Raw genomic sequence first — 10,594 nt, 5'->3', positions numbered from 1 at the left:
CGTCCAGCCAGAGCCGGGCGGGTGGGTCTGACGGGGCGGCCGGGGGCGTTGCTGGGGGTGACGAGGCAGGTTGAGGGGAGCGGGCGCGTGGAGGGGGGGGGGGAAGTGCTTGGGGAGTTGCCCCTCCCCCATCCCCATTGCTCTTTCCAAACCCAAATAAAGCCTTATTTACTCCTCTGGCAGCGCCCCTTCTCGGATTGCCTGCGGAGGGTCGGATGGCCTAGATCTTTCATTGGGTGAAATACCGATCTGTCATCCTCAGGCTTTGTCTCATTGGCTGCTGCCTGGAGAGTCGGATGAAGCACTGGCCTGTCATTCATTTCCTTCCCCGGGGCTTCCTCCCGTCCGCCCCCGTTCCCGATTGGCTGCGTGGTGCCGGATTCTGTGATTGGGGAAGGCAGTCACGCCTCTGAGTCCCCGCCCTCGTTACTATAGTTACTAGGTTCTCCCCGCCCTCTGTCCGCGCGCCTGGGCCCGGCCCTCGGAAGGCCGCGCGGGGGCGGCGGGGATGGACGTCGCTGGGGCTGGGGCGGCCGCGGCGGCCTCGGACGAGGAGCCGGGGCCCCCGGGGGGCGGGTTCGCGCTGGCGGAGTTCGGGGCCGCGCTGCGAGGCCCCCCGGAGGCCCCGGGCCCCGCCTCGCTCGGCTACCTGCACGTCCTGTGGCAGCGCGACCCGCCGGCGGGCAAGATCCCCGCCCGCCGCCAGCGCCGGGCCGCCCGGCTGCACCGCGCCCTGGGGCCCACGGGCAAAGAGATCCACGGTGAGGGGCGAGCGCGGGGCGGGGAGACGGGCACAATCCCCGTAGGGGAGGGGCATGAGGCTCGAGCGCCAGGAGAGGGCCCCCTGCCTTCTCCTCCCGGGCCAGGGGGAGAAGCGGGGGCCCCCACTCCGTGACCTCTTCCCCTCGGTTGGAGGGGACTTGCCGGGTCTAGCTGGTGCAGGGGAGGAGGAAATGCAATGTAGGACTCTGCTCTAGCCTGGGCCCCTGCCCTGGCCCCCTGAAGCCCAGACGTCTGATTGGAAAACAATAAATGGTGGTGCTCTTCCCCCGGTCAGGCCCCGGCTTTGTCCTCTCATACGTTCTAATGAGAGTCCTTCACAGTACATCGAGCAGCTCTAAACAATTGATTAGCAATGAAATGGCTAGCATAAGTCATCACATAAGCCATATCACTAGGCTTCAGAACTAAGACTCTGCCAAACTGTTGAGTCAAGCTGGCTGCAGGCTCTGACAGACGTGCTGGCGTACATTTCGTTTACAGTGTGCCCTTTGCAAGCGCAAAGACATATTCTGGTGCACAAGATGGGAACCACCAAAAGAAATACAGGTCACGCAGTAGCTGCCAGTCAAACCCCATCAAGAGCCATTTCCCACTCTGCTGCTACAAAGGAGCACAATATTGTCCATTAATACATAAGGAAGAAACACTCTGAAATGCTTTGGGAAGAAAAAAAGATGGTAGGAATAGCATGACATTGCGCAGCAACCTGACGCTGAGTCAGTGCTGGCAATGGGACATGTGATGGGTAACCAGGTACAGACACATAGCCAAGTTCTCCGAGTCTAGGTGGAAGCCCTTGTATAATCTACCATGCCAATAAAGATGTTTTATTAGAATACATACACCCTTTGTTGGTGGAGTAGAGAGGAGATGGCTGAATCTAAGATTAACTGCATAGGGGAGTTGGGAAAAGGTTCTCATTCACTTTCAAATTTGAGCTGCTGTAACCCACACACCTCCTGGGTGTGGTGTTCTGTCCCATCTAGTGGTCCCGAGATCACTTAGAGAGAGAGAGGTTAATGAGTCTGTTCTACAGCCTTTGCTAACAGCCATATGGCTTTTAGCTCATGCAGTAGAGGCTCATGCATCTAGCTCCAGAGGTCTCAGGTTTGATCCCAAGGACCAAGGTCTGTCAGTGTTACACTACATAAAGAGGCTTCCTTGGGAAGTGCTGTCTGGCAGGAAAGGCCTAACGACCACCTTTGGAAGAAAAGTATGAAGCCTCCTGCTTCCTGGGGCTTTGATCTCATATATCCCTTCCTCTAGGGACAAGCCAATCCTTCCAGTGTTGTTTAGCTCCTGAATTTGGGACTTGTCCTGAAGGGAGGATTCTAATAATGGAACTACCCCTGTTCTCTATGCTCTTTGCAGTAACCCGTTCTCTTTTCCGCAGCTCTGAAAAGATTGAGAGAATCCGCCAATGCTAACGACTTAGAAACAGGTGAGCCTGCACCAGCCAGGTCTACTCAGAACCTTTCCCTGGAAGGGCAGTTTTGCAATTGGCATTGTAGGGGAGGAAAGGGAAATGCAGGTGGTTTGTAGAACCAACCATTCGGACATTGCACATGCAAAAATAGTTTTGTTCTGCTAGGACTGGGCTGGGTGTAAAGTTCAATCTAGCATTTCTGCCCTCTCCACTTCATAGCGTTAGTTGTTGCAGAGTGCCTTAAGACAGACTGGCATTGCATTTTTATTACATATGTGACAGAGACTTCAGCCCAGGTATCAACAATAGTAACATGTCCTGCTGCAGAGTAGCAGGAGAGCAACACTCTTTTTGAAAGAAAGACAAGTGACTGTTGCACAAACAGCCCCAGTCTGTTGTCAGCCAGCATGGCACACCAGATAGGAGAACAAGACTCGGGCAGTGCAGATTCTATTCCTGCCTCTGCTACTGTTATTTGTATGACCATATCACCTAGGCATCCCAGTCACAAACCAGGACCCCATTGTGCTAGGTGCTGTACACAGAACAAAAAGATGATCCCTGCCCAAAAAGAGTTTACAATCTAAGTATAAGACAAGACACAACCCGTGGATACAGACAGATGGGGAGAACAAAGAAACAATATTGAGTATTGACTCACTCTATGACTTAGGCAAGTCACTGAGCTTTTCTGTACCCCTTTTCCCATCTGTAAGGCAGGGAGATGACACTTGCTCGTTTTTGTGAAGGGTTTTGAAATCTATTGATGCAGAGCGCTATAGAACATGTCTCGGCTTGAGGTACTGGGTCAGAAGTGACTTGTACAGCATGACCCTTTTGTATTAAAACCCATGTGTCCCACTATATTATAGTTGCAAAACATGTTCTAAATTTATATGCAGGTCCCTTGTGTATTAAATCTTGCAGTGTTTTATAGCTTGTCATGCCAGTGAAGTGATTGCCATTGAATCAGTGACTCATCAGCGTGGAAATAATCTTTGACCATTTCTGTCATCACACCGAATCTTCACTCATCTCAAAACATTGTCAGAATGGGAAAGGTTAAATTGTTTCCTCCTGGTTTTGGGAGATGATTAGGTTGGACTTTACATTAATGTTTCCTGTAGTTGGCCTGTCAGTCTTTCTCCTTATCCCCTGGCTAAAATAGCAGAATTGCACCTATCCTAAGGGCACAGTCATCTTTTCAGGTGTTACTTCCATTTTCCCCCACCACGTTTAGAAATAATCCAGGAGGGGCAGGGGAAGGAAGCCCAGTTGTAATAATGGTTCCAACCCTAGAACCCAGGAGGAAGGTAATATCAGAACTGCCATACCAGAACAGACCAACAGCTGAATCATTCCCGTGTCCTGCCTCCAACACTGGCCAGTAATGAATGTTTCAGAGCAAGACTTAAAGTCCCCTAATTGAATAACCATGGGGGGAGCTTCTTTCTGAGCTGAGCTGGGGATTAATTTATACCCCCAAAGAATGAGAATTGATAACTCTTGTAATCTTAACCTTGCTCATGTCACTGCTACTCTCAGTCATACAATGGTCACTGACCTTGTTGAAGAAGAGCCACAAGAATGCTTAAGGGATTAGAAAAGTTGCTTTACAGTGATAGATTCAAAGAGCTCAAAATTGAGCGTTTAACAAAGAGAAGGTTAAGCAATGATTTGATTACAGTCCATAAGTATCTACATGTGGAACAAATGTTTGATAATGGGCTCTAGCACATAGAGGCATAACGTAATCCAGTGGGTGGAAGCTAGACAAATTCAGACTGGAAATAAGATGTCTGTATTTAACAGTGAGGGTAATTAACCACTGGAACAATTTACCAACGGTCATGGTGGATTCTCCATCATGACCATTTTTAAATCAAGGATGGATTTTTTAAAAAAAGATAAGCTCTACAGCCTGTGTTATACAGGAGGTCAGACTAGATGACTACAGTAGTCCCTTTGGGCCTTGGAATCTATGAATTCTGTTTGCACCAATAATATCCCATGACTGTGAGTTGTACTTGTTACTCATTCTCCACATAAAGAAATATTTCCTTCTCTGCTGAGGAATGGAGGCAGTCCAAGTTGCACCAGGGTCTCCCTTTCATTGGGGTTGAAGAGGTAGCTGGATGGATGGGAGTAGAGAGGAACAAGTAAAGTGGGACAAGGGGATCCCTTTCCATCATCAGTCTCTCTCATTCCCATATTTGGGCTCTAGCACTCATCTGGTTGTCTCTCTCTCATAGCTGCTCTACTGATCAGCTTTCCCTCCCAATTAACACGGTCTCTCCTTCTCTCTTTCTCTGTGATGTCAGTGCAGCAACTCTTAGAAGATGGGGTTGACCCCTGTGCTGCAGATGACAAAGGCCGTACGGCCCTGCACTTTGCCTCCTGCAATGGCAATGATCGCATCGGTGAGTGGGAGGGGATTATTTCATGATACAATTTCCTTGTGGGAGGGGTGTTTGTGTTTCTTTAATTGTGCACCTTGCTAAAAGCAGCATTTCCCCTGCAATCCCTGGCATGCACATGTGCTGCCTCTCAAGATCCCCTATACCATTCAGTGTGGCCAAGGCTGGCTCTTCCCTCTTAGACCTGCTGGGCAAAGGGAAGAGACTGAAATGGGTCCATTTAATTGTTTCTAGTGCAGTTGCTTTTGGACCATGGGGCAGACCCGAACCAGAGAGATGGACTGGGGAACACTGCATTACACTTGGGTAAGTGCCAGGAGCTTGAAATCAGGGCTTCTGTAACATGATCTTTGTTCCCAGAGTTGTGACGATCCCCATTAGTTTCCTTCCTTTCTTTCTTCCTCTGTATTGTGGCAGTCAACCCCTGTCCTGGACTCTTTGGGTTCCATCAGATTTGTTCTTTAATTGAAGGCAGCTTGAGGGTCAGAGCTGAGGGAAGTACATCTCTTTCCTCCTGCTGGCCCTGAGAAACAAGAGGCCTGTTTCAGAGACTATCCAGCTTTCTGGCAGGGGCTGTAACCCAGAGGTGGGCAAACTACGGCCCGTGGGCCGCATCCGGCCCACGGGCCCCTCCTGCCCAGCTCCTGGCCCAGAAGGCTAGCCGCCGGCCCCTCCCCTACTGTCCCCCCTTCCCCACAGCCTCAGCTCACTGCGCCGCTGTGGCTGGCTCTGGCCGGGCGGCACAGCTATAGCACTGCCAGCCACCAGTGCTCCAGACATCACGGTAAGGGGGCAGGGAGAAGGGGGCGTTGGATAGAGGGCAGCGAAGTTTGGGGGGTGGATAGGGGTCGGGGCGGTCAGAGGATGGGGAACGGGGGGGTTGAATGGGGGCAGCGGTCCCGGGGGGTCAGTCAGGAAGGAGGGGTTGGATGGGGCAGCGGGGGGCACTCATGGGTGGGGGTTCCGGGGGCGGATAGGGGGCAGGGGCTGGGCCACGCCTGGCTGTTTGGGGAGGCACAGCCTCCTCTAACTGGCCCTCCATACAATTTCTGAAACCCGATACGGCCTTCAGGCCAAAAAGTTTTCCCACCCCTGCTGTAACCGCTGATCATTGAGCAGGCTTCAAAGGGGAGTGCTGCCCTACCCTCTAATAAAGAACCCCCTAGGGATCTGGTTGCCTGTGCTGTGGTGCCCAGGGGGCTTAGCACGTGAGCAGGATCCCCTTCCCTGGACTGTAGCTCTACTCTGAGTTGTGCGTCTCATGTTTTCCCTTCCCAGCTGCCTGCACGAACCATGTTCCTGTCATCACGCTGCTGCTGCGCGGAGGTAACACTTCCTCTTTACAAATTATAATGCTACCACCATCTCTTTGACCTTCCCCCAGGGCCACCGCTGCTTTTAATCAACCTCTCTCTCCCCCATGCATGTGCACCTTTCAGGAGCCAGAGTCGATGCCTTGGATCGAGCTGGGAGGACTCCTCTGCACCTCGCCAAGTCCAAGCTGAACATCCTGCAGGAAGGGCTCTCTCAGAGCCTGGAGGCCGTGCGCCTTGAAGTGAAGCAGGTGAGAAACATTCATGCTCTCTGATACTGTGTGCATCTGCTCTCCAAGCACTGCCTTTCTTCGGTGCACTCTGAAGGACACATGGGGTTTTGTAACTGCTTTAAGTGCCTCATTTGAGTACCTCAGCTGCTCCAGCATGCTGGCAATTCCAGGACTCCTGACCACCTTCCTCCCAAGCTCTGACATCCCACCTCTCTCTGCCTCTGGAGAGTATCTCCCTAAACACCACTTGGAATTGTTGCAGGATCTCTCCAGGGCTTGTGGGCCCTAGAAAGCACTGAATGGCAGCTAGTGAGAACTACGAAATGGAGATGTCTGGCTATAGGAGGGACCCCTTAGAAATCCCCTTATGTTCTCCCAGTGCAAGCATTAGGCAAGGCTAGTTGACTAATAGGAACAGCTGTGCACTTTCCTGGAGCACTGGTTGGAAGGCCCTGAACCCCACCTGTCCAGTTTCACAAGTCAGGAAACAGAGGAGAGGAAAGGGAGATTTTGGTAACGCAGACCTGAGGGGGAGAAAGCAACAAGAATTTTTTACCCAGGGAACCACTGGATGTGAGGCTGGCCCTTTGAGGACTTTGGTCCTTTGGTCTCACCACTGTGTTCTAATAGCCATGGATAGGAATCGATGGAATGACCAGCCCATCTGAAAAAACTCAGCATCTGATTCATATGTGGCCTTCCTTCTGGAGACGCCCTGGACTGCGCCTCTACACATAGCCCTGTCCAGTTGCTTTGAAGCCTGGCTCTGATCCCCCGTGTGGGTGCCTACCCCAGACCTCAGGAGTGGCACCATGCTTGTGGCAGTGCTGTTAATAGCCTGCCTGCTGCGGTTGCCCCTTTGTCCTTGCACCACCAGTACCCTGCCCTGCTTACAGCTGTCCTGCTCCTTTCAGATTATCCAGATGTTGCGGGAATACCTGGAGCGCCTTGGGCAGCGGGAGCAGCGGGAGCAGTTGGATGATCTCTGCTCCAGGTTACAGATGACCAGTACAAAGGAGCAGGTGAGAGGCAGCCAGAGTGACTCCCATGCTGCGTTGCTGGCTTCACACGTACATCCAAGAGAGAACAGACAGCTTCAGTAGGCTAACATCCAAGACTGGGACCAGGATACAGACACATTCCCCTCCATGTCACTGGTTCGTATTCGAGCCCACATGTAATGATGGAAAGATTCACGGTAGCTAGGTTTTGTAGTAACTCATTTGGTGGGAGTGGGTAGTGAGAAGAATGTCTGTATTCTGGAGGGTAGATATTCATAACACGAAAAGCATTGCCACTGCCCAGGGTACCCTTAACGGCAGACTCAGCAGAGACGTCAAAGACCCGATGGGCTGAGAAGATTTCATTTCCCCACTCATCTACACACGTGGGCCCTTCCAGGCAAGGATGAGGTACATCCAGTGGTGAGCTGGAGCCAGTTCGCGCGAACCGGTTGTTAAATTTTGAACCAGTTTTAGAACCGGTTGTTAAAAATTGTTACGGCTCCCCGAGCTCCCGGCCCCTCCCCCGCCTTCCCCCCTCTCGCAGAGCCTCAGCTGCCGCTGCTGCTGAGAGCCCCAGGGGCAGTGGGGAGCACAGCTTGGCCCACGGCATGGGGAAGAAGGGACAGCTGCGCTCCGCTCTTCAGGCGGAGAAGCTGGGTGTTTACGCCGCCTGCGAGATACCTAGCCGGGCTGCAGGGAGCCGCATGGGCCTGCGGAGAGCCAGGGGGTGGGCAGGTCCAGTCCCTGGCCTTGGGAATGGTGTATGTGGGAGCAAGCCGGGCACCCCTCCCCCAGCCAGTGCCACCCCCTCCAACACCCACCAACCAGTTACCTTCTCCCCTGTGCACCCTCCACCCCAACAACCCACCCTGTCCTGCCACTTTTGCCTCTGGGCAACCTCCACCCGGCAACCCCCACTCCCAGCCAGCCACGGTCACCTTCACCCCTGCATCAACCTCCGGAGCTCCCTCCTGCCCACTCCTCCCTTGTGCAAACCCCTCCCTGCCACCTTCACGCCCCTGCAACAGCCCTGGGCACATACACACCCCCGCCTGCCAGCCCTTTGCAACAACCCCCTCCTGCCCACTTCTCCCTTGTGCCACTCCCTCCCTGCCACTGCACTCCCTGCAAGAGCCCCTTTTGCCTCTGTGCAATCTCTTCCCTGCCACTACACCCCCTCCACCTCTTGGCACATCCCTTAAATCAGAACTTTTTTATAGGGAACCGGTTGTTAAGATTTTGGCAGCTCATCACTGGATACATCCCGCATTACGCTCAGTCTTCCTTCCCTTGCAGCCCCTGCTTGTCTCGCGATAACAAACTGCATTGTTTCTATGGCAGGTGGATGAGGTCACTGACCTCCTGGCCAGCTTCACCTCACTCAGTCTACAGATGCAGAAGATAGAGAAGAGGTAACGGGCTTTCAGATCATTCCCCTGGTGAACAGGAGAGGCCCCAGGGGAGGGACAGCTGGAGCGCATCGCCTAGATTATAAACATTGCTGCCACTGCCAGATACCCTGTTTCTGCTGGACCGTCCCCAGCGTAGCACTCAACTCTCAGACTATCCCCTCCGGTGCTGCCATCGGCACCTCCTTCTGAGGCACCTAGGAGGACAATTGAATGCTGGAGCTGACTTTTCGAGTAAAGGGCCCCTCTTCCTTATCATCCTGCTCTAGATCGGATGGTTTAACAAATGTGCTGGCCTTGTGTGGCATGTCCCTCTTTTGAACACTCAGCCTTCCTCAAAGCATCCCAAGCTCAGAGTGGTTGGCACTCATCAGTGTGCCCCTGGTCACCAGCCACACCCAGGTGCACTCGGGCAATGACAGCTCTCCGACATGCTTTTGTGTACAGATCTGCCTTTACTAGGCGCCATTGGACATGGTCACAGTATCTAGTTGCACAGGATGAGTAGGCTTGTTCAGATGGTGGAAGACTCTGACTTCCTGCACTCACAGGAAATGAAGATGGAAATTCAGCAGAGCTCACGGAGCATTGGTTGGAGTAGGTGGAACGAGGAAAAAAATCATCATCATCAGAGCCTGGGCCTTCATCCTCAACTCCCACAGGGAGCCTGCTGTCAAAAGGGAAAGAGCCTGTCTGTGGGATTGGGATACAAAGCTTTTCACCGCCAGGTTGCTGCTTCCAATGTGATCCCACCTCAAGGAATCACTAAAACTTTGTGCTCAGAGACCACAGCAATGGGTTTGTTAAAAATATATAGATAAAGTTGTTACCAGATTATGGCTGCCCAGTTACAGAGTTGGGTGACACTCACCCACTCCTAGGCCAGTTCTAGGGGGACGGATATCTATGTCCCACAAGACAGCCCCGTGGCTAACTTCAGTCTTCCCTTTTTTTCAGCAGTCTCAGCCAGGAGATCAGGCCTTGATTTGAGCCATTAGAACAGCTCATCTTTCCGCCTCAACATGGCTGACACGTAACTTAGACCTGAGCCATGTTGCTAGGGTGGGGGCAAATTTACGTTGTTGCTGCCCATGTGGCATCACTAATCCTGGGGCTAAAATAGATGCCCATCTGAAGGCCTATCAATCGGCCACGTTTTACCGGCGCTAAATTAATTTGAGGGGAAGGGATTTTAAATAAATTCAATGTGCTGGATGAACTGTGATGCCCACAAGAGGCCTGAAATGTGGAGCATGGAAAGGATGCAGGGAGTTGCCACAGAACAGATGTTCTTTGCCGTCAATTGGGGTGTGGTCATTAATAAGAGCTGGGTGGATTCTGTTTAAGGTACTGATTCTCAAAAGCAGCCAGTACTTCCCCTGAATCATGAACATTCTATGGTGGTTTTTTAGACCCGGAGGACAATAGGATTGGACACTGTTTAGTAACAGGTGCATCCCTTGTCTAAGATGAGACTGACTAGGCGCATGTGTCCAAAGCTTGGATTTCACCCTGATGCATGCAGCTTAGAGCCGTATGTATGCTCTTCTGGGGAGGGAAGTTTGGGACTGACTCGGTGTTCTGATTTTGTTTGAGCTGTCACTGTGACTATTAAGACGTTGTTCCAACATGCTGGCTAAAAGAGACACAAAGGGGATGGATGACAATCTGAACTCCTACATTTTACATTCATTAAAATACTGTCAGCTTTTTTGAAGTCCTCCACCAGTTCTTTCGTCTCAGGACTCACCTGTCTCCCTCTGTCTCCTGTGCCTGGGGCCTGACACTGGACTCGATAACTTCTCTTAAAAAGCAGTGCTTAAATTAAAGATAACAATGTCGAGTTGCCTTGAGCACAAATGCTGGCCTCTTTGCAGACCCCTGGACCCTGCTGCTGATTCACCTTCTGATCTTCAGTCCCGTTGCTAAGGAATCCAAACCATAAATATATGAATTTGCTATAGATCCTACACAAATCACAGTGTGTTGTAGGGCTCCAGGCCAGAAGC

At 52.0% G+C, this 10,594-nt stretch overlaps 1 protein-coding gene across 1 annotated transcript; it reads left to right on the top strand.

The window, feature by feature from the left end:
* The first annotated feature begins 476 nt into the window (after nucleotides 1–476).
* ANKRD54 (ankyrin repeat domain 54) lies at nucleotides 477–10,302 on the top strand. The gene is made up of 8 exons (XM_048833709.2): nucleotides 477–761; nucleotides 2,177–2,224; nucleotides 4,531–4,629; nucleotides 4,861–4,932; nucleotides 5,905–5,952; nucleotides 6,066–6,190; nucleotides 7,087–7,194; nucleotides 8,518–10,302. The coding sequence occupies exons 1-8, from the start codon at nucleotides 509–511 to the stop codon at nucleotides 8,590–8,592; spliced, it is 828 nt and encodes a 275-aa protein (XP_048689666.1). The 5' UTR covers nucleotides 477–508; the 3' UTR covers nucleotides 8,593–10,302.
* The last annotated feature ends 292 nt before the right edge of the window (nucleotides 10,303–10,594 follow it).

This window comes from Caretta caretta, chromosome 1 (genome assembly GCF_965140235.1).
Source record: "Caretta caretta isolate rCarCar2 chromosome 1, rCarCar1.hap1, whole genome shotgun sequence".
Classification (NCBI taxonomy): Eukaryota; Metazoa; Chordata; order Testudines; family Cheloniidae; genus Caretta; species Caretta caretta.
This window is presented reverse-complemented; position numbering and strand designations above follow the sequence as displayed.